This window comes from Pristis pectinata, chromosome 28 (genome assembly GCF_009764475.1).
Source record: "Pristis pectinata isolate sPriPec2 chromosome 28, sPriPec2.1.pri, whole genome shotgun sequence".
In the NCBI taxonomy this organism is placed as follows: domain Eukaryota; kingdom Metazoa; phylum Chordata; class Chondrichthyes; order Rhinopristiformes; family Pristidae; genus Pristis; species Pristis pectinata.
This window is the reverse complement of record NC_067432.1, coordinates 24,096,838-24,121,530: the sequence shown is the minus strand read 5'-3', so window position 1 is coordinate 24,121,530 and position 24,693 is coordinate 24,096,838. Positions and strand designations below refer to the sequence as shown.

The window sequence follows — 24,693 nt, the reverse complement described above, 5'->3', positions numbered from 1 at the left end:
TTAAGTTCTTAAAATTACAAGTAGCTTTGATCACCTTGAAAGAGAAAAACTGTTCCACTTGCAGGAGGAGAACATAGAATACTGATTGATAAAAACCTGAGGGCAAAACGGATTTTTGTTTACATAAGTTGTGATCTGGATGCACCATCTGACAGACTGATAGAAGCATCACCCCAACCCATCTACTACATGTGATTTAATTATACAATCTAATTTTAAAGAGGAACATGGTAAACACAAAAGAGGAAATTTGCAGGGCAACCAGGAAGAACACATGGCTCTTTCAACAGTGGTGACATGACAGCTGAAGATATTGTTCTGTGCTGTCTGGTTAAGTAAATGCACTTAAATAAAGAGGACATCTGAAAATACTACAGATATCTAGCAAGTTTAGAAGAGCTTGAAATAAAAATAGAAAATGCTGAAAACACTCAATAGGTTAGGCAGTATATGGAGAGAGATAAATAGAGTTAACATTTCAATTTGATAACCTTTCACCAAAACTAGGAAATTAGAAATAAAACATCTTTTAAGTTTAAAAAAGCAGTACTGGTAGAGAGGATCAAGGTAATGCATTTGGTGCTCATGATGTGGTCTCCTCTACCTTGGAGAAAGCAAGGGCAAACAGGGGTGACTGCTTTGCAGAACGCTCAGTATGCAGGGGTGATCCTGCACCTCCAACTGTCTGTCACCTTACTTCTCCATTTCCATCAGTAGTGATAACTCTGTTTTCTCTCTCCACTGAAGTTGCCTGATGTGCTGAGTATTTCTGTTTCATTTTGAAGGTCCAGCATTTGCAAAGTTCCAGCATTGATTTTTTTTTCCTCCCTCCTCTTTTCCCATCCATCTCATCCAGACAGATCTGCTTCCTAAGTTCTTTCTCAGCTGGCACCACAGACATTCACTGTCTCCACCCTATCAGTCTTTGTTCCTTTACACTTCCCAATTTAAAACTTCATTTCTAACGTTTCCGAGTTCCAATGAAGGGCTTTCTTCTGATGACTTTGTTTAGTTGTGTACAGATGCCGCCTGACCTGCTGAATACTTCCAGCATTTTCTGTTCTTATTTCAGATTTCCAACATCTGCAGTTTTTTTGTTTTTCCAGTAAAAGTATGAAGCATCTTTAACTGGGTTGGGGGGGGGGTGGGGTGGGGAAGAAAACCATGAAACTACTAAAAGGGAAGTAACACCAAATGAACCAGTTAATCCACCAAATGTGAGACTACATGGGGCTGTGAGATAATTCAAGCATCCCTGTATATTAGAAATCAAACATACTTACATCCATTATTGTTACAGGAACATCTTTAATCTTGTGAGGTTCTACATAGGAGTTCTGACAATTAAGAGTGAGACGAGAGGCCAACTCACCCTGTCCCAAACTTTCCAACTGTTTTGAATAAAATGAGAGAGAGAGGTGGGAAATGTTCATGAAACAAACATTAAGTAGTAAGGCTACAACAACTCCAAGTTAAACATTTCGATCCATTGTTAAAATCCTGGTACTGAAAGTCTACTTGCTGTCACCACAGCTGTTATCCAAGAACATGATGAGTATTCCGTCACACACGTGTTCGTGCACAGTAGCTGGTTGAAAGCAGGGGAAGGTGACATAGCAGGGACGGAAAGGAAAGAGAAGCAACAAGAAAGGGGAGTGAGGGAGGACGGACAAGCAACAAGGAGAATGGCACTGAAACTGCCCACCTTCCCAAATAACTGATGTGAACACCCAACCTACTAAGATGTAGTGACAGGCAAATCCAGAATGGAGTGACTCTGGACACTACGTCTGAATGTAACCAACAGTCACAAGGGTCCATGATTTTGCAACCACCAGCAAACACTGAATTACTGAAACTTACCTTGGAATGACCTATTCCTTGTACTTGAAAGACAATATTGGCAACCTTATCAACAACTGCTCGGCCACTGCACTGAGCTCAAATCCTGTTCAGTACAGTAACTGAACTGGAACCGCTGCACGAAATCGCTTGGGCATCATCTGCTACCTGTTCTGGTTATAAGATGCATTACTGGTGGTCTTATTACTTTTGGTCTTTTCTGTGTTGTTGCTTACTGGCTGCTGGATTTTAACTGGATGTCTCTCAGAAATCTCTGCACTTAGAGAGTGAACTTCATTGAAGTATTAAATAGAGTGCAGTAGTCTTATAATTAAGGTATTATACCAGCAGCCAAAGCACTAGACTATTGATCCAGAGACTCGAGTTCAAATCCCATCTTGGAAAATCCCATCATGAACTAATAAGAAACAACAAAAACTGCTTACCCGATCAACCATGAAATCTATTGCATCTGCCATTTTTGAATCCACGGGACCAGATGTAAAGTTTCCAAGAACAATCTTTTTCAGCATAAATCCAGGCATCAGCCAAAAGCTGGAGAAAAGTTTGAGTAAAATTGATATTCATTGACAGAGAAACTTGAAGAAAATTAGCATAATTAACAAACAAATCTGAATGGGAAAAAAATTAAATTCTTTTACAAATAACTCAATGATAGGAAAGACATCAAGAAGGATCCAAAGTGAGTAATCTGATCATAAGAAAAAGATTTGATAAAACAAATGGAAAATATTGAAGATGCTGGAAATCTTAAATGAAAATAGAAAATTCTGCAGAAACGTGACAGGTCACCAAGTATCCGTGGAGAGAGGAGGTAACTCAACGAGTTGATAACTTTTCATCAAACTGATGAAGGATCACAGACTTCAACCTTTAGCTCTTCACATATGCTGTCTGAACTGCTGAGGATTTATGGCATTTTTAAAATGTTATTGAAAATATTATTAAATTTTATTATAACAAACTCAAATTGCAAAAAAAATTGTATGATATATCAGGTAAAAAAAAGAATTTTACACTTTATTGAATGGTGTGGACAGTAGGCAGAGTTGGGTTAAATTGGATAGCTGAGATGTGGCCTATTCCTGTGCTCGAACATTTGATTCTCTAATTAAAACCACTCACAAAATAAACATTAAGAGGCAAATATGACAATGCTTTGCCTCTATATTGATCATCTACTGTTGGTCGCAGGAATTTAACTTCCATATCCTTCAGTTCACATCCGCATTCCTTTAAAAATTACCTAATGGAAACATCTTCTACATCTTTCAGGAACAACATTCTAGATCCTGACAACCAAATGAAAAAAAAAATCATCAGCCCTCTAAATTGTTTGACAATGATTTTGAATCTTTCACCTATAGTCACTGATTCACTTGCTGGGGGAAAAAAATCCTTTTCTTGTGTGAAAAATCTCTGTATAAGCCTCTCTCTCCCTTCAAAAACCAAGTGGCTAACCCCTAGTAACATTCAGGTACACCTCCTGTTATCTTTGAGGCTCTTAATTTTCCTGACATGGTGCTCAAAATTGTACACAATACCCCAGCCAAGTCCTAAAATTAAAGCACGACCTCTTTATCTTTACAATCTATTCCTCTACTTAGTAAACAATACCCTGACATTTTTAATGATATACATGTTACAAAAAAACTTCTGCTCACATACACTCATTGAAATCATGGAATGCTGTTTTTCCACTAAAAGTGCATACTTCTCCACAGAGTGGTCTGCCTGCAAGACTTCTGCCCATTTCATGTCTGAGGGACATAACTATCTACTTTGCTATTATCTATGTTGCTAAGTTTTGAATAACATGCAAATTCTATCAGGTTATTTCCCAAGCCACATACAAGCTGTTTAATAACAACTTGTATGTGTAATTAACATAAAGCTGGCCCAGGGACCATCACTCCTAACTACTGCCCAGTCTGGAAAACATGCACCCTAACCGATCTTTTGACTTCTCGCACTGAGATAATTCCATACCTATACCACCACTTTTCTCCACCAAAGTTCACAGATTCTATCTGTGAAATACCTTCCAGAAAACACCATCACTTCCTTGATCAACCTTCTTTATTACCCTCAAGGAATTCAGACATCAGAAACAATGTGTCTTAGACAAAGCTACGTTGGCTGTTTTCGATGCTTTCTCCTTAAAGTTTATTTTGCCCCCGATGATTTCTACACATTTCCTTTTAGTGACGTTAGCCTAACTAACCTGTGGTTTCCCAGTTTCACTGTTCTCTACCCCCACCACTCACCAGTTTAACACTACCAATTTTTTTACTATTTCGCAACCAAAGGATTGAAGATGATTTAGACCAGTTCCAATGTTATTTATATCTTGCTTCTTTTAGCAAACTATGATATATTCCAGGTGAACTGTCAACTTCCATTAACACTAATCCTGTTAGTCCCTTGTTATCTATTACTATAGCTGGTTCTCTTCTTTTAGTGTAACTTTACGAAATTTTGCTGCATTTCAAAATACACACAGAATACTTTAGTCATCTCCTCTACCACACTGGAATGAAAAAGTAGAGAATTCAAAACTTTCCACCAGAAGGCTAGTAGTCTGAAAAATTGACACTACACTTTTCACTACGTAGATGTAGCCAAACCTGCCCAGTGTATCACCATTTATTCTTTTAAGATTTCAATTACCATTCTGAGAGAGATAATCTGAGTGCCCTGATCCCTCAGTTCCATTCACCCAATAGTGACTGCCAAAGGTATTCTCGTCAGTTTCATACATCCCGTGAGATTGTTATAAGGAAGGCAGTTTGGAAGTTTCAATTATGCAGTACAAATTGTGTTTTGAATCTTCTGACATCCTGATCAGGTCTTCAGATTTTGTTTTCCAGTTTGCATCAATTTTTAATTCCCATTGGAATATTTTAGATTAAAATCTGGATTCCCATTCGGCAGCACTACAAGAAATTAATGAGATTCAGAAAACTAACTGTTTTGGTTTCAACACAGCAGCCTATTACATACTGCTGTACTTCAAGGGTCAATGGCAAACACAGTGGAAACAAAACATTAACAAACCAGTCAGCAAAGCACGTGGAACTCTTAATAAAAGTAGAATGCAAAGCCAAAAAGCTATAGTCAACCTATATAAAATAATAGTTCAAATTGTGGGCACCATGTTTTGGGAAGGACATCAAGACTCTGCAGAACAAATTCATCATATCTTGTTATCACACCAAAGGAGGCCATTTGGCCCATCAGTTACATCCCAGGGGAGCAATCCCATGAGCCCCATTCTCTCCATCATTTCCTTGTAATCCTGCAACTTTTTCAAACTTACACATGCCCCTTTGATTCTTTGTGCCATTAACCTACACTAAGGGGCAGTTTACACTGGCCAATTAACCTACTATCATGTCACTGGGATGTGGGAGGAAACCTGTGGAGAGAATGTACGAACTCTGCACAGACAGCACCCAAGTTAAGGATTGAGCCTAGGTCTCTGGAATTGTGAGGCAGCAGCTCCAACTGCTATACAACTGTTTTAGGGATGAGAGATTAGAAGAAAGATGGTTCAAAGACCAGGGAGGCATAGGTTTAATTTTTTTGCCAAAAGATACCTCTTCTTTGTTGAGAGAATGGCTATGATCTGGAATTCACTGGCCTGCAGAGTGGTGTAAATAAAATCAGTGCAATCAAAGCTGTATGGGTAGGAGAGAGAATAACGTAGAGATAAGGGAAAAGAACAGGGAAATGGGACTGACAGAATTGCTCTTTTAGGAGTTGGCAAATTCCCTTTTACTGATGTTGGCCTAAATGACCTGCAGTTTCACATTCCTCAACCCCTCCCCCCCCACCCCCACCCCCCCTCCACATGTTCAACATTACCAGTTTTCTACTATTTTACAACCAAAGGACTGAGCCTAAACTGAGGTTGTTCTTGTTAGAGTTGAGAAGGAGAGGAAGAAAAGAGATCTTATAGAAGTGTTTCAAATCACGAAGTGAGAAAAGAAAAACTGCTGGCTGAAGAGTCAACAAACACAAGGCAGGCACTTAAAATTATTGGTGAAAGAATGAGAGGGAAAAGGAGAAAAACTTTTATTAAAAACTTAAGTGGTTAGGTTTGGCACAGACTGCTCTAAACGTGGTGGATAAAGATACAGTAGTAACCTTCAAAAGGAATTGGTATATCGATTAGCATCCCATCATCCACCCTAAACATTAATTCCCTCCTCCACCAGCTGACATTGGCTCCAGTGTGTGCCACCTACAAAATATACTACAGTTACTTGTCCAGGCTACACCAACAGCACCTCCCAAACCAGTGACATTTACCTTCAAGGACATGGGTAGCAGGCAAATGGAACCACCACCCCCTGCTGGCTTCTCTCCAAAATGCACACAATCCAGCATTCTTCAGATGTTAGCCTGTCTGCAGTCCCCAGGTCTTTTTTTTTAAGTCTCTGTCAGGAGCAGTCCCATAATCTATAGCATTTTGGAGGATGAAAACTAATGCATCAACTAATTCCATGACCACCTCATTTACTGTCCTGAGATGTAGATCATCAGGGCCTGAGGATTTATCAGCTCAGTCCCATTAATTTCTCCACTACCTTTATTTTACTATTACTATGTTCCTTTGATTCTTCCTTTTCATTAGTCATGGCTCGCTAGCATGTCTGATTTATGTTATTTTCTGTGAAGGAAGAACCAGAGTATTTGTTTAATTATTCTGCCAATTTTTTGTTCCGTGTTATAAATTCCTGTTTCTGACTTCAACGATATTTTTGTTTTTACCTACTTGTGGCAGCTTCTGCAGTCCACTTCTTAGTTCTTTGCAAGTTTTCTCTCACACTGTTTTCTGATTCTTAGTCAATCTCATCTTTGTTTTTGCTGAATTCGAAATTGCTCCTAATCCTCAAGCTTACTACTTTCTGACGACTATAACTGACTCCTCTTTGGATCGAACCTATCCTTAACTTATTTTGTTGACCATGGATTGCTTTTCCTTTTCTATTATTACATTAAGCAGGAATGTGTAACTGTCACAGTCCTGCATTCATTCCTTAAATGTCAGCCATTGTCTGTCCACCGTCGTGCCTTTCAATGAAATTTCCCAATCTACCACAGTCAGCTTACGCCTCATACCATCGTAGTTTCCTTTGTTTAGATTTAGGACCCTAGTTCCAAACTGAACTACTTCACTTTCCTTCTTAATGAAGAATTCCATCACGAGTCATTCACACAATAAGATCATCAATTAACCCTTTCTCATTGTCCAAAAAGGGGTCAACTTTCCTCAACAGGTTGTTCTAAAAACCATCTATGAATTGATCCTCCATCTTATTAATGCAAATTTGACTTGTCTATTAAGTCTTCCATGGCTACCGTATTACTCCTGTTATATGCACTGCTGATTTATGTCATGCCCGATATTACAATTATTATTTGGTAACGTATAAATAACATTCTTCATATTTTGCTTTTTTTTTAAGCTCAACACAAATTGATTCTAATTCTACGTTGTGATCTGTTGAGCCAAGATCACTTCTTGCTACTGCACCTCGACCTGAAACATCAACTATTTATTTCCCTCCCCACCACCAACACCACCCCACCCCTCCCCCCCAAGATGCTGCCTGACCCGAGTTCTTCCAGCACTATGTTAAACCACCTCCTGTTCCTTTTGCCAGGCCTTTCTAAATGTCAAATATGTTTGTATATTCAGCTGCCAGCTTTGCTCACTGTAAACATATTTATAATTTAGCAAGAAGATCATACCCATTTACTTCTATTTGTGCCATTAATTTATTCACCTTTTGTGAATGTGATTTACCAACTTTAACTTGCCACTTTAACATTTTTCCAGACTTGGGCTCTATTTACTGATCACCTTGGTTTGTGCTGTTTATTTTACTTATACTTTTCTAATTTCCCCTTCCTGTTTTGTTTCTCTTCTTCCTGAATTCCTTTCAGGGTTCCCACACTCTGTCAAGCTTGTTAAAATCTCCCTCAATGGTACTAGCAACTCCACCCAACTCCCCACAAGGATTTGTTTCAGGCCCTACAAAGGTACAAGCTGTTTAATTTGCATATATCCAGCCTGCCCCAGAAATGGTCCCAATGCCTCAGAAAACTAAATCCCTCCCTCTTGCACCTTCACTCCAGCCACATATTCATTTGCTCCACATCCCGATTTCTGGGAGTAATCCTTTGAGGTCCTGCTTTTTAACCATTTTCCTAGCTCCCTAATCCCTGCCTGCAGAACCACATCCCATTTTCTACTTGTCATCTCCTTTTACTTTGAAAGATTCAGTGCAAGTTGCGGTATGCATAACATTTCAAAACAAAGGAAGATGCTTACAAATTGATCCTGACAAGAATATCAGAGGCGTTAGAATGAACACATTTAGGTTCACAAGATCTCAATTTTGGAAGGTCAAATGCAAGAGGAAAGCATACAGTAAATGGTAGGACTATTAGGAGCATTGATGTATAGAGGGATCTTGGGTGCAAGTCCACAGCTCCACAAAAGTGGCAACACAAGTGGATAGGGTGGGAGAGAACGCGTATGGCATGCTTTCCTTCATAGGTCGAGGCACAGAGTATAAAAGTTGGCAAGTTATGTTGCAGATGTATAAAAATTTGGTTAGGATGCATTTGGAGTACTGGGCGCAATTCTGGTCGCCACACTATAGGAAAGATATGGAGGCTTTGGAGAGGGTGCAGAAGTAGTTCACCAGGATGTTGCCTGGATTCCAGTGTATGAGCTATAAAGAGAGGGTGGACGAACTTGGATTGTTTTCTCTGGAGCATCAGAGGCTGAGGGACAACCTGATACAAGTATATATAATTTTGAGAGGCATAGATAAGGGAGATAGCCAGAGTATTTTTCCCCAGGGTGGAAATGTTAAACACCAGAGAGCATAGGTTTAAAGTGAGAGGGGAAAAGTTTAAAGGAGATGTGCAAGGCAAGTTGTTTATTTTTTTTATATATGTATAGATACACACACACACACACACACACACACACACACACACACAGAGTGGTAGGTGCCTGGAACGCACTGCCAGGGGAGGTGGTAGAAGTAATGCTCAAGAGGTATTTAGACAGACACATGAACAGGCAAGGAGTGATATGGACCACGTGAAGGCAGATGGGATCAGTTACATTGGCATCGTGGTCGGTGCAGACTTAGTGAGCCGAAGGGCCTGTTCCTGTACTGTCCTGTTCAATGTTCAACCAAAATGAAAATCAAAAAACTACAGATGCTGGAAGTCTAAAATAAAAACACAAGCTTTTTAATCACTCAGCATTATCAGCAGATAGAAAAACATCTGTAGAAAAAGAAAGTGAATTAATGTTTCAGGTCAGAAACCCTTAGTCGGAACTCCTTCGTCAGAAAGTTCTGATGAAGGGTCTCTGACCAGAAATGCTACACGTCTTTCTCCAATGCTGCCTGACCTGCTGGGTGCTTCCAGCAATTTCTGTTCATGTGTCAGGTAACTAGCAAAACAATTCCCAAGTATCAATTTAGACGACCTAAAATAGGTAGATTGGAACAGTCACTGTACTGGTTGCAGAATTTTGCATTACTGCAGAACAATTTTGACCTGAAGTTGTAGGGTAATGACAGGTAAGAAAGATACGCAGCGGTAAGGAGTAATTCCAGAGTTGTGTGTACCGATAGCCACCTTCGCAGTTACTACCAGGCATCTCAACAGGTGTGGTGACTTTAGAGTAAAGGTCACCACGGAATCAGATTTAAAATTCATATTAGAAAAAAAATAACAGAATTATGTCACTGCCCAACTACTCAACTGCCAGCAAGCAACCCATTCAGATTTTAATGAGATGACAGACAACCAACACACAGTTAAATGCAGTCCATGTAGTTCTGCTCTTCCAGAAGCTGTGCAGTAACAGTATCTCACCATGTAGTTAAGTGTATTTATGGACATGTGCACTAAACTAACCAAAAAATAGTTAAGGGGATTCCATCTCAATACTAGCTCACTCAGTGAATGGTGACAGCAGGATCAGCAGTTAGAAAGATTCCCAGTGTTTGTCAGTTGGTCTATCTGATCCAAAACCGATGGGTATACTATGATCTTTATATTACTTGTGGAGAAATACAAATCACTTGCAATGCAGCTGTATACTCCAACAAAATGTACTGGCACCTCTATTCCCTAACACTAACAAGACCAATCAATGCATCCAAAGACATGGCATTATCGAAACAATGACCTGAGGGGCAAGGGCTACATCCAGGCCGAGCACTTTATTACACATGCACCAGCTGGGTTGACTGGAGGTCATAGCCATCAATGATGGAACCTCTTGCACCCATCCTATGTAACTTCTGTGATGAGAATGCACCCCATTAAGGGAACATTCCAACTATGCAAAACCAAAACGGATTCGGTTCTGAATGACCTGCATCATCACAGGCTGCCTTAAGCAAATGAATTTCAACAGCTTTTCTATCCTTTCTGAAATACCTCCTTCCTGAAATACAGCCACATTCCACAGAACTGAACAGCCAAGGAGATGGGAAACTGCAAATAAGTGGCAGTTACACATCCATTACACTATCCCATGCTTGCAGAAAAATGGCTAAAGTTATGTAGAAGCTTCCTCATAAAAACAAAGGTAGAAACACTATCGTTCAGACCAGATCCCATTACCTGTGGCAGGCACAACTTCCAGACCGTGGCTATGGGGTCAGCAATGGCATTAGAGTACTTCCTGAAGGATAACAGTCCAATTGGAACGTCCTAAGTTACCTTCGTACCCGAGTCAGCCGTTTGAGAGCCAACACACAGAAATGGGGCTTCACTACAATTAAGGTTTGAGGCAGACCATGCAACATCTTTTGGTCTACCCACTGATCGAGGACAGGCAATCTACAATACAGGATCTTAGCAAGATCAACACATAAGCTTGGTATAATACCTGCTGATGGAAAGATCTATGATTTAGGTGGATGGACACAAGAGGAGTTTCAATATATGCATTGTTAACACATGACTGAGTTTTAGTTACTTAAGAACCTCTCTTATACCAAAATACTATTACATATATGAACTTGCTTTCCTTGGGTTGTAGATTTATTAAGATTTGTTAAGAGTCAAAAGGGATATTGGAATAAGAGGGGAAAAAACAGCAGGAGAAAATTCAAGATTCTACAATCCTATCAAATTCAAATGGGTTCCTTTCGATGATATGAAGTGAATAATTGTACCATCAAAAATGAAACATTGATCTTTTTAACATCTTACCTATTGGCAGTCCAAGACTGGTTGAAGATAGATGTATCACTGAATGAATTACACAAGACAAGGGAATGAACTCTGGGTGATTTGTGCGCATATTCTGCAAACTTCTGTGCCAAAAATCCTCCCAAGGAAGCACCAAAAATGTGAACCTACACAAATGAGATTTGACTAGTGTTAGTTTATCCAGGAGTTGTGGATATTATGGCATTGAAAATCTCAGTAAATTCTAAAACCTACCATTTGAAAAAAAAATTTCATTTTATTACATCAGATTATATGTCATAGCCATTCAGCTTATCTGGTCTGTTCTGGTGTTCATCTATTCTGGTGTTGCTAATAAAAGCCTTCTCCTATCCCTCTTATCTCAAACAATTAGCATACCCTCCAATTTCTTTCTATCGTATGTTATCTAGCTTTCTCTTATACACATTCATTCTATTTATTTGAATCATGCTATTCAGTTGAACATTCCTTCTTCTCGAACAGATAATGGATTTTATTTTTATGGCCCCACTTCTCGTATTCTCCAAGAAGGGAAGTATTTTCTTTGAGTCATCAAAATTTCACTGCCTTAAAAATCTATCAAGTCACTCCTCAGAAAAGAGTCAGCTTTTCTGGATATGCAAAACCTCTCAGCTCTGATATCAAATGGCAAACCTTTTTCAAACCCTCTTCATAGCTACCATATCCTTTTATTAGAGATCAAAATTGTGCATACTGCTCCAAGTATGATCAAACAAATCTTCTCGGCAGGTTCAAATTACATCACTACCTTTGAATTCTACATCCAAGTAGTGAATTAGCATTTCTGAGTTGTTGACCTGCACTGCAACTTTTAATGAATTGTTCACTCGTTTTCCTAAATCCTTTAGTCTACTACCCTGTTCTACTTTTTTCCCTACCAAAGTGATTTTTTTCCCCAATTGCATTCCTTAGCAAATAAATCCTAGTACTTTGCATTTGCATTTTGAAGTTGTTTTATTAAACCAAGCCACAACCTTTAGTGACTTTGTTGGAAATTTACAACGTAGGAGGAGTCCATTCAATCCATCACATTGAAGTTGGTTGAAAATGAGCTATCCAACCTGATCTCATCTTCCTGGCACGATCCACAATCCTACAGGTCACTGCACCTCAAGTATACATTCAGGCCTTTATAAACACAGTGAGGTTTCTGCCTCTACCGGCCTTTAAGTCAGTGAGCTGCAATCCAATGAAAGATCAGAAACATTAATTTCTCTCTCTATACAAATGCTGGCTGACCTATTGAACATTTCCCAGCACTTTTTTTTTCCCCATTTTATATCGGTGAGTTCTGGACCTCTATCCTGACAGTACTTTCTCATTTCCCCTCAAATCCCTCTATCAGTTCCATTAAATCTCTGCTGCCAGGTTTCTGACTTTGCTCAGAGTAAACTGGATGCAATCCTCTGTCTAGGTCCCATACAATTTTATATAGCTCAATTGAGCAGCATCCTTGTTTACAAAGAAAATGCTACCAGCCTTTCGTCATTGTTGAAATGTACCATATTCTACCAACATTCTCGTAAATCTCCTCTGAACTCACTCTAGTGCAATCACATCTTCCCTTAATGTGGTGACCAGAACTGTACACAACATGCAACCTGTGGCCTAACAAGAGTTGTAAACAATTCTATCATAATCTTCCCACTCTCATATTCTGTTCCTCAGCTAATAAAATTCCCACATATATTTAACCACCTTATTTACCCACACTGCTACCATTAAGGATCTGTGGACATACGGCCCAAGGTTCCCCGTCCCTACATATTTTGAATACCCTTCCATTTACTGTATATTTCCTTCCCTTGTCCAAATATCGCACCTCACACTTTTCCTGATTAAATTCTATTTGCTACTTTTCTGCACAACTGACCGTGTATCCTCCTGAAGTCAGAAGCTATCCTCCTCCCTATCAGCTACAAGATCAACATTTGCGTCATCTGCAAACTTTTTTTTAAATCATGCCCTCAAAGTCTGAATCATTAGCATACACAGCAAAAGATACTGAGGACTGAGCTTGTGAAATTCTACTGGAAACAGTTTTCCGGTGAAAAAAAAATCCATCAATCATTACTCTCTGCTTCCTGCCACTGAGCTAATTTTTGATCCAATTTACCACTCCCCTTTAAATCCTTTACTTTAATCTGTACATCAATGCTCAGATTACTTTACTCAATTAGATTTTAATTATCCAAGTATACAATATCCTTATACTCAAAGTATTTAGAGACACTGCAATTCATTTGTCAGTTATATACTTATTCCCCAATTCTCCAAATCTACTGTACTGTCATATTCTTCCTTTGTATTAACTACAGCTACAATTTGATGTCAACAAATTTTTTAAAAATGTACTGCAATTTCTTATTTCAAATCATTAAAATATCCAACTAAATGTATCTTGTAACAAATCCAGTAGTCATGCACTGACCTTATCCAGCTGCAGATGATCTAAAAGTTTCCTGAATCCATCACAAAATTCAAGGAGGTCCCAATAAACAGGATACTGTAACTACAAGAATTTGAAAACAGTAAAAAGAGTGTGTGCAATTAATACTGTGCATATTATAAAATTTAAAGTACAAAAGGTTGCCATGCCCTTCTCTTCCCAAACCTCCAATGACGCTGGCTTTTTAAAAATTTCTCTGCATTCACTTATCTATCTTTTTAGACACCTATCCAAAATATATCAAGAGTTCTGCATGAACAGCAGAGACACCCAAACTATAAGAGCAAGTCAGATCTAGCTCTTGGTAATTATTGGTTTAACCAGCTAAAGGAAAGCCCAATATTCTGTTGTGCAGGTGTGTGCAGAAGAGTAGGCCTTTACCCTGAATTTTCTTGTCAATGCAGAGTAGGAGTCACTGAGGAAGTGGGTTGGGAAGAGGATGATAGCAGGTAGCTCAGGTCATTGATGAGAGGTTCAGGTTGTGGCAATGATCAGAGGATTAGGCTGAGGACATCAAGAGGATGTCAGCATCAGTAACAATGGGAAAATAAAGACAACTCTACCCGCAGTCACCTCAAATTCTCTGACATGGCCCAGGTTGGGTGAGTCATTAAAAGCCAAAGCAGGCCTCAATCCTCTGGTTAAGAACTGCTTCAGTGCTCTTATGGACCTCTTGTGCACAGTGGAACATTTCATAGTGACATCAAATGAGTATCAGGATCACTTGACACTTTTTACACATCATGGGTACGGAAATACCAGCAATAATTTTAGCCTGCAATCTTCTGTTCTGATCTAAAAACCACAGAAGCCCAAGAGCTTGGCATCTCTCTCTGTTTTGTGCTCAAAGAACAATCAAAATTAAAGAGCAGAGTCCATAAAGCTATGTTGCTCTGTGCCAAGATTCAGGTTATCTGCTCAGGGCTGGTGAGAGGCTTGCACTAAAGGGAGAAGATCCAGCCATTGCGGTACATTAGATATCAATAATTCAGACAAAGATAGATGGTCGGTATGAGGTGCAGAAGCTCAAAGGTTATAAACATGGTATTATTACCTGGATCAAGTGCAAACTGGCAAAGGGCAAGTATGATTAGAGAAATAAATGAGTGGCTCAAAGGTCGGTGTGGTAGAGTGGGTCTGGTTCATGGAACAATGGCAGAAGTACTGTTAAAAAGTGCCAGCTATTTCCATGGAACTGTCTACGGTGATGGAACTGGTGCTCCAACGAGCCACATAACTAGAGAAGTAGGGAGGACTTTTAAACCAAAGCATGGGGAGGCAAGGGATCAAAATTGCAGGGATGTGGCAAAAAGGCTGCACGAAAGGAATTAGTATGGGAAATAAAAATTTAACTCTGGCAAAGGTATAGAAGAGTAAGTCAGCCGATAAGTCTACAAAGTTACAAAAATAACGAAAGTGACAAAATTAAAGGCTCTGCATCTGAATGTATATAGAATTTGAAACCAAAAAATGAACTGATAGTGAAGGTAGAAATGAATGCACATGATCCGATAGCCATTATAAAAACTTGCCTGCCAGACGACATAGGCTGAGACCTCAATAGTGGCAGGTACACAATATTTAGGAGAGACGAGAAGCTAAGAAAAGGTGAAGGAGTGGCTCTGTTAATTAATAATGATCTTAGGGCATCATGCCCTGTTGCACTATGTTTAAGAATCCAGAATGTAAGCAGCTTGGCTGGAGATGAGATTTAATAAAGGCACTTGTACAAATGGTACACAAGCCCCTCAACAGTCACCACATGGAGCACAAAAGAAAGAAATAATGGGAGCTTGATAGAAAGGTACAGTGATAATCATGGGAGATTTTAAACTAAATATAGACTGGGGAAAAAAAAAATCAGATGGGCAAAGGTGGTTAAATGAGGCATTTTCTGGATAGTTTCCTAGGACAGCGTGTTCTGGAGCTAACCAGAAAGCAGACCATAGCAAACCTGGTATTGCGCATAAAGGATTAATTAACAACCTCAAAGTTAAGGCACTCATAGGTAGCAACAATTGTAATACAACTGAATTTTACATTCAGTTTGAGAAAGAGAAGAGTGACCCAAGACTAATATTTCAATTTGGAAAATTACGAGAAATCAAGAGCAGAGCTAGTTTACATGAAGTGAAATATTAAGTTAAGGCATTGGTCAAACAAGACACAGTAACTGATATTTAAGGGGATCCTTCAGAACACACAGAATAGATAAAAAAGGTAAAGATAGCATGAAACGTTAAGGAAAAAAGCAATTGCACAAAGATAGTTGGTTGGTCAGCAGATTAGGCATAATATTAAAAAAACACAGCAAGCAGTGACTAACAAACAAGTTGATAAGGAGGGGAAAATTGGAGTTTGAGACAAAGCCAGGAAGAGGCATAAAAAGAGATAGTAAGAGTTTTATAGACATTTTAAAGAAGTGAGCATTGGTCCTACATAAAGTGAGCAATGGCATCTGACCTGCAACACAAGTGAAGAACTCAAAAACAAGCTGGCCTGGGCTCTGCAACAAGCTGGCAAGTCCTCCACAGAACTGTCGGCTCGACAGCTGTACAATCCCGCCCCAAATGTCTGGCACAGAAAGAAGCCAGTCAGCTCAAAGTTCCAGTGCACTGGTCTTTCCCTTTATCCCTGCAATTCTTCTCTTCAACGTGTTCCCCTTATTCCCTTTTGCAGATTACCATTAAATCTGTTTCTACTACTTTATCAGTCCATGCCATTCAATCTTAATTACAATGAATAAAAATAATTACTGGAGTGTTTTCTAGAGCATCACTTTAGCAGTGTGCTGAAAATTTCAGTCCTTGAAGCTGAAGGCTTTTGTATTTGAGAAGCAACTGGCTCTATTCCACAGCAGAGTGGGGTAGGGGATCTTGCATGATACTCTACAAAACATGGCCTCCCATGGTATTGTGATACACGGTTAGGGCAAAGTGTTAATGAAGAGAGAGAAGCAACTGAACATTTATCAGTAGTAAAACCACTGTGGTAGGGAAACTGTTGTTTCATAGATATGGATTAGGATCAGAGTGACGCGAAGACAAAAGGCAAGCATGTGAACCATTTTAATCTCAAGAGCTTTACCAACAGAGGGTAATACATTAACAACTTGTTACATTAGTTCAACTATTAAATGCAGAATATATACACCGAGAATATGAAACGGTGGCAAAATGATCATTTAGAGAAAGCAACTAAATTTCTAATATGATTACACTTCAAAGAATGATACATCACAGGAGCTTGCTATTTAGTCATACTTACAGAAATAACTCTGTAACCCCATCCAGTTAGGGCTAAAATCTGCTGGAAAAACACATCTGCAGTTCCACTGACCGGGGGAAGAAATATAATTGGGCATCTTATATTTCTGGGCCCAGCATCATAAAGAGACCACACTTTACTGTCATCATCATCCACTATTATCTGTAACAAGTAAAATTAAAAGCAAGTTAATTCAAAACAAACTAGAACAAACTTGAAATATCCAAAAATAATGCTTGGTTCCTGTTTGGGGGACTGCCCCAAAATTCACAGTTGAGGAATAAAAGGAGAAAAATCAGATCTAATCATGCAGAAGTACTGTATACTATTTGACTTCACTAAGCATGCTGAGTAACCTCTTTGAATTATGTTACGAGCGTGAAAGTGCTGGCAACAATTCTGGCACCTGGTGGCTTAACACTGGTTCAGAGAGAGGCCACTGGATTGATAGTTAAAAAGCTTGATACCTTACTTAGGTTTCAAGCTTTTTGTTGTCATAATTACCATTACACAAGCACAGACCAAGAAAAGATTCAATCATAGGCCGATAAAAGGCAAGTAACATTTGCGTCACACGTGCCAAACAGCAACCATCTCCAACAATTCTAACCTTTGACAAACAGTATCCCACCCTCAATGTGCGTGACTTACCAGTCAGTGAGTGACTTACCTCCAGACTTCCCTAAAGCCTTTCCACCACCTACCAGGGAAAGGCAGGTGGTTGTACAGTCTTCACTTGCGTGGATCAGTGCAGCTCCTACAACGCTGAAGAAGCTCGACACCATCCAAGACAAAGAAGTCTGCTTATCACCCAACCACTGTCTTGACTGTGGCAACAGTGGGTACCTTCTAGAAAATGAACTACAACTATTCACCAATTCTACCTCAACAGCATCTCCCAAACTAGTATTATCACTACAGAAAAGACAGCAGACACATGAGAACACCATCAACATTAGTCCCTTTTCAAGTCACACACTATACTACCATTCCTTCAGAGTCACCAAATCAGACATCCAGATTCAGATTGAAACCTGAGGCACAGTGTCTTTTGTGACCTGGTCTCCAGCCACTGACTCAGGGTAGCTCCAGGCAATTAAGATTATGATATCTTTATTAGTCACTTGTACATCGAAACACAGTGAAATACATACTTTTGTGTAGAGTGTTCTGGGTGCAGCCCGCAAGTGTCGCAATGCTTCCAGCACCAACATAGCATGCCCACAACTTCCTAACCCGTAAGTCTTTGGAATGTGGGAGGAAACCGGAGCACCCAGAGGAAACCCACAGAGACACGGAGAATGTACAAACTCCTTACAGACAGCAGCCGGAATTGAACCCGGGTCGCTGGCACTGTAGCGTGTTATGCTAACCGCTACACTACCGTGCCTGGCCTCTTGCCCTGGCACTGGTAAGCCATTTCACTGTGTTCGTTTTCACTTGGATCTGGGTCAAATCTGGTGTTGACTTAGGTTGCCTGGAAAACAACTCTGGTCCATCTTAGTCCACTCAATAACCAAAAACTGTGTGTTTTGATATACAAGTGACTCAAAGATATCTTAAGTTGCCGTTATTCTTGGCTGGGATCAGACTGATCTACTTAGGCATGATACTCCTTTCTTCTTTAAGAACTCATCCAATAATCTATTTTTAGCAGTGAATTTAACCAGACTATTTGATGATAGTCACTAATTGTTGGGTGAAGAAGACTGGGGGGCGTGCAGGTAGCTGGGACTAGAGAAGCCGATCCAAGGACCATATTACTGAGAGGGTACTAAGGTAAGCCCAAACCCAGAGGGATTTGAACACAATGAAAATTTTAAATTATATCATTAGAATTATAAAGGCCCAATGTTTCCCATAATTCAAGAACATGAGTGGACAACTATTATGTGACAGTGTAATTTATGTTTTAATCAACCTGTTAACTGGTTTAATTGTTCACAACAGCCCTAGAAAAATATTAGACTTCAGGAGGAGTTGTTAAACATAAAAAGCCATTGACCTCTCGAAAAAAATTGACAGATTGTGTAGCAATACAAATTTAATGCAAATATTCAGAGGTACAAGTTTATAACTGAAGCTTATATCTATACACACAGAAGATGGCAGGATATTGAATAATTAGACCCTCAATTATTAAGGTCTCCTGATGAATTGCCTTTGATTGTTGGAAGAGTTTTAGCCAGAAGTCCCAATGTTTCCTCACTAATTCCAATACAAGGGGAATAGGATGGACAAACATCCTACAATACAACAGAAAGGAATGTGACAATACCCAATCAAAAGCCCACAAGGTGATGCTTTTATTTTTCTCTCCCACACCAGCAGTTCTATTTTTAAAGTAACCAGCCAAAAGAAGTTACATTGAGATGTTCTGAAGGCATGAGATTTGCCAATTTCAAATTCTTAGACACTGCATCTGAAATTACCCAAGAGACTTTTTTGTTTAAAGAGAAATTCTCCTCTAATTCAGAAAGAATTTTACACACCACTGCCATTAGTACTTTTTGCCCTCAACTAAATTAGGAATTAAAGTTATATATTCCTATTTTTCCATTGCACTGTTCATTTTATATTTTTCTCTGTGATGCACCAGACTGATTCCTGAGGGAGCTACACTTATCATGAGATGAGTAGGATTGGTCTTTAACAATTGAGAACAGAGATCGAGGGCAAGTGTTATGGCTGATATCAATGGATTTTCGGGGATTCAAGGGATAAGGAAGTCAGTGGATGTAAGACATTAGATTTGCACAGATTTCTGACATTTGTTTTTATTCAAACTTTTTCAGAATAAGCTCTAAAAACCTATTTGTCTCTTTAACAACTCCACCCAAAATCCTGTGTTTGTATATCCACCACTGATCTCTGCTCCAGTGTACAAAGAACTTCAGATTGAATATTTCCACAATGTCTTGTTCCTATCTCAGTCTTCTGCATTAAATTTCATCTGTCATTTACCTGTCCATTCTCAGAGCCTATATATAAAATTCGGCTTGTCTGTTTTTTGGGATCCTTAAAGAGCATTCATTTGCATCATATACACCTACATTCACTTAACAATGAGAATAAGAGTGATACCAGCATCCATTGCTGAGCATTCCTCCCATCAATACCTCTCAGTCTGATCTGAGTGACCCTTTGACCAACAATTACCGGAGGTCCAGGACATGTTTCTCCAAGTTGGAGCACTGAGGTTAACCCTCACCAAACGTAGACTTGGATCGTAGGAACAATCTTGAGCAAACAACATGAAGCACTTAAGGCATTCCAGAATACAGACACCCTCTAAGCAGCAGCATTGGAGTCAATTCAGAGCATAGACAGCACTCTCAAACTGGAGCCTTAATAACCTTGCCATCCCATCTCCAATCCCCACCACACACATGCAGCAATTCCATCACTATCACACATCACTCATCCAACCAGTCTACTACCAAGGCCCAACTCTACCACCATCAACCTCCTCCCTCCATCACTACCCATTTCTTACCAATGCCTGTGCCTCTTTCACCACTAATAACTATACTCCACCAACTTGTAGAGCAATTACTTGAATAGTTTAGATTTAAAACTTTTGCAGAGAAACACTTTCTAAAAAAATTCTCTTCAATCCCAACATACTGAATGGAAACAAACAGTACTTGCCTTTTTCAGTGGAACTGTACTCCGGAACCAATTATAATCAGGGGAGACTTTTATCTCACCCATTGCGAATGGAACACCTAACGTTGTAAAAAGTCTGCCTAAAGCAAACAAACACATGTTATTGAGATACTTAGAAATATTCTTTGAATTACCACTATTTTTTGCAAAATCTTTTAGGGACAGCAAACTAGCAAAAAACTTTTTCTATGCAAAAGAGTCAGTACCTGTGCAAAAGTGGAGGGACATAAAGATGGAAATTCACTAACCCTTAGGGGAGATGGGGCAAGTTTATATGGTTGTTACTGAAGAATAAGGAAATTTTCATAATAGGAGAGTATGCTAGATTCCTTTTTATCACTGGTCAGGCCCTCAGCTGAAGTACTGTGCAAAAGACTTTTATGATAAAAACAGAAGAAATAGCAGGAATCAGTCATTCAGAGACTTGTGCCTGCTCTACCATCCAATAAAATCCCAAAATCTATTGATGCCTGTCTTGAATATACTTAAAAACTGAACCTTCATGGACCTCAAAGGTAGGGAATTCCAAAAGACTCACCACCCTAGAGGTGAAGAATTTTTTTTCATCTCTGTCCCGAAGGCCGACACCTCATTTGAGACTGTGACCCCAAGTTCTAGACACCCCACTTTGCACCAGTGCTGCCAAACAAGTTTTGTGGGCTTCAGAGAAATAAATTCTCAATCTTCTAAACTCTAGGCTGAATCTACTTGATATTTCCTCACAGGAGAAAACATTCTCCCTCTCCCCGATCCCAGGAACATCAAAGTCTTGGACGAATTCCATGAGGTTTATCAGGATGATATCAAAGATGGCAAATATTAGTTGTGTGGAGAGTGGAAAAGTTGCAATTGTTAGCCTCAGAAGATTACTGGGAGATCTGTTAGAAGTATACAAAATTATGGGGGGTTATTAATTGAAGTCATAAGAAACTGTTGCCACTGGAAAGTGAGTTGCTATAAAATAATTGGCAAAATAATGGAAAATAAATCACTTCACTCAAATGGCCATTTACATCTAGAATGCACTACTTGAAGGAGCAATTATATCAGATTCCAGAGGGACTTTCAAAAGAATTAGACATTTACTTTGAGAACTAATTTACAGGGTTGTAGGAAAAGGGTTAAATTGTGACCAAATTGAAGAGCTTCTACAAAGAGCCAACATCCACATGACAGATCAAATGGTCTCTTGTAATACTGATTCTGTAAACATAAGAACTAGGAAGAGTAAACCATACAGTCCTACGAGCCTGTTCCATCATTCAATAACATCACAGCTAATCTGACTTTTAGCCTCAACTCCACCCTGATCCTGATACAGTATCCGCAACTCTTTGAAGCAGAGAAATCCAAATTCACAACCCTCCTCATTGCAGTTTTGAATGGTTGCCTCTTTGTCCTGAGACTTTAACACAATTCCCCTAACAGCAGAGTATCCACCCTCAGGATCATAAATGGAACAATGGCAGAAGTGCAAAAAGCCCTAAAAACAGTGACCAAACTGCACTCTTCCAAGGCTCGACTGTCCTTCATCTCATTCAACTCCAGTTTTAGCCTGTTCATTACTTACCTACTGGAAAGCATAGGGAAGTAGAAGTCATTTACAGTGAAAATAACTTTAAGATTGTTTTGCAGGGGTTGAGAAACAAATTTGTTTCAGGTAACTTGATAAGTATCCATAAGGAATTGTAAAAATATTTTCTACCCTTGGTAACTCCCATTACCAAACTCCTCCATTCCACTGCTGCCTGTTTCTGCTTGATGTCTTATCTAAGTGAACATTCTTCAAACACAAGCACAGATATAGGGTCAAAATAGCACTACTGTCCTTTCTAACCCATCAACCATAATGTCATGAACTTGTCAGTAGCAGTCCCTTCAACTACTTTCTTCAGCATTTAATGGTGTATACCAGTCAGAGTATGATGCATTCAGGGACTCCAGCACTAACCAGCTGGCCTTCCTGGTCTATCTAGAAGTTTTCAATGTTAAGTAGACGACATGTTCCAGGAGATGCTAATCCCACAGCATTTTCAGGCAGAGAAGGAATAGAGTAACTTCAGATCTTAAAGATTTTCTTGTTAACAATGCTTCCTGTGCATGCGATTGTCCAGAATGCAGACAGCATCCTGGTTATTGGTAAGTGTGGTTAGATGGCAATGTCAATGACACCTCCCAATATCCTGCTGAAGATTAACACTGATAGGATGGCAATTAGCAGGATTTGATTTTTCCTTTTTGAAGAGGAACATACCTGCTCAATTTGTCATATTGATGGATTATCTTGGCTGGAGATGCAGAAAGTTTGAGGATGCAAGAATATTACCTGCTCCCATCCCTTTCTCTATCCATTTATCTTAATCTGGGGATCTCAAGGGGAGGCTATGGTGCAGCTATTTGTCTGCCACCATTCATATCTGGAAGTGGCAGGACTTGACATGGTGCATTGGTTGTGGGATTATTCAGCTGTTTTGTGTGCAGGTACTTTGTGTAGCAGCTTTGCACTTCTGCGCTCCTCTGAGCTGGAGGTGATGCCCTGCCTTGATTGTAATGGTAAAGTGACGGATTTGTCAGGTTATGAGGTTACAGATTGACGCAATTCTGCTGCTAATGGCCCACCACACCTCATGAAAAACACAGGTAGCTACTCAAGCACATCAAAATCCACTGGACTTCCTTTCAATGGTACTATTTAATTTCTTTATTCAATTTCCAGCTATTCACTGTCCCTGTTAAACCATGCAGTAAAAAGAACTTGTTATTCATTAACACTAAGAGATCTGACCACTGATAACTTTGACGCAATAGTGGTGCTGAAATGTCACATGAACCATTTCTATACAATGGAAATAACTAATGACTGGATTACTAAATATCTGTTAAACAATAGCTGCAAAAGAACTATATCACCTTTTTAACTAATGTAAAAGCTACTAAAAAAAGCATAAATTGTATAAGGTTAAATACCAAGGAAGATTTTAAACATTTTATTTTAGAAACAGCAGTTAGCATGCATTCTTGGAAAGACAGGAAATAATTTTATCACCGCTGGAGAGTTGTTACTTTTGTGTCACACACAGAATTAAACATTTCAAGGGGTATACAAAAATGATATAAAATACCTACTCGTCGGGTATGGGCAGAATCAGTTCCCAGACACTGGCAAGAATCTGTATACTTCAATAGTCAACTGCATGCAACACATTAATAAGGATTGCTACTACAGTGCACAACCCTGAAGCACCACAGAGGCGTGGAACACCAGTTGGGTACAATTCTAGCCTGACCAACATTGAATTTGGTTTTACTAGGTCTCCTTGGCACCATACATACTCAAATGTTGCTATCTAAACAAGGAGAGTTACTCTCACCTATGTCTTAGGCAGGTTGATCATTGATGGTTTTACTGGCCATGTTTGGTGATGGACCTGAAAATCCCAACTCTGCCCATGCTACCTCTTCCAACGGGTATGCAACGTGGAAGAGCACAGATACATCGGCTGAGGGAAGGCCAGTAGGTATCAGTCAGGAGGCTTCTTTACTACGCTCGACCTGAAGCCAGGAGGTTTTATAAAAATGTATGTCAAAATATTACACTCTGAAAGAAATCAAATTTGGATTTAAATGAATCAACATTATTTTCTTCTATCTCCTTAGGGAAGCTCTTCCATACATCACTGTATACTCATTGAAATAATAATTACAGATTGATTTTAAATTTACTCTCCTTCAAGTCAGATGACATAACACTTAACCATGAACACCAGAACAGAAAACACACAACTCAGTCACGACTGAACCAGACAAAACCCGGGTCCAGATGGACGGCACCCATGGATAACCAAATTAAATCATGATGAAGAAAATACAGGATTATTTTCCATTCATAAAAATTCAATTGTTTTAAGTGCCAGAGGCTTTCCAAATGCACTTATTATTAAAAAAAAAGAGCAAAGGGAACACCGGTCAAAGTCACCATGTCTGATAGATGCCAGTACTTCTGGTAAACGATCATGTAAGATAGAACAATTCGTCAGAATTGATTCATAGGGTATAATTAACCCAGGTTATTGTATTCTTTGTGGTAGTAACTGAAAGAGTAAATCAGAGTACTGCAGTGAATGAGGTTCCCGTATACTTTTATAAGGCCTATGAGTAGG

General features: G+C 39.3%; 1 protein-coding gene across 3 annotated transcripts in view; it reads right to left on the bottom strand.

Moving 5' to 3' along the window:
* Nucleotides 1-24,693, bottom strand: part of spg21 (SPG21 abhydrolase domain containing, maspardin) — a 37,069-nt gene that overhangs the window by 8,710 nt on the left and 3,666 nt on the right. The window contains exons 2-8 of one of the 3 annotated variants that reach the window (XM_052040640.1): nt 23,905-24,085; nt 20,516-20,613; nt 16,865-17,026; nt 13,580-13,660; nt 11,128-11,273; nt 2,289-2,397; nt 1,284-1,391 (exon numbers count right to left, since the gene is read on the bottom strand). In XM_052040640.1, coding sequence (XP_051896600.1) covers nt 1,284-1,391; nt 2,289-2,397; nt 11,128-11,273; nt 13,580-13,660; nt 16,865-17,026; nt 20,516-20,578 — 669 coding nt within the window. In that variant the 5' untranslated portion in view covers nt 20,579-20,613; nt 23,905-24,085. Of the gene's footprint in view, nt 1-1,283; nt 1,392-2,288; nt 2,398-11,127; nt 11,274-13,579; nt 13,661-16,864; nt 17,027-20,515; nt 20,614-23,904; nt 24,132-24,693 lie in introns of all 3 variants that reach the window. The other 2 variants (XM_052040639.1, XM_052040641.1) reach the window with 2 other exon arrangements.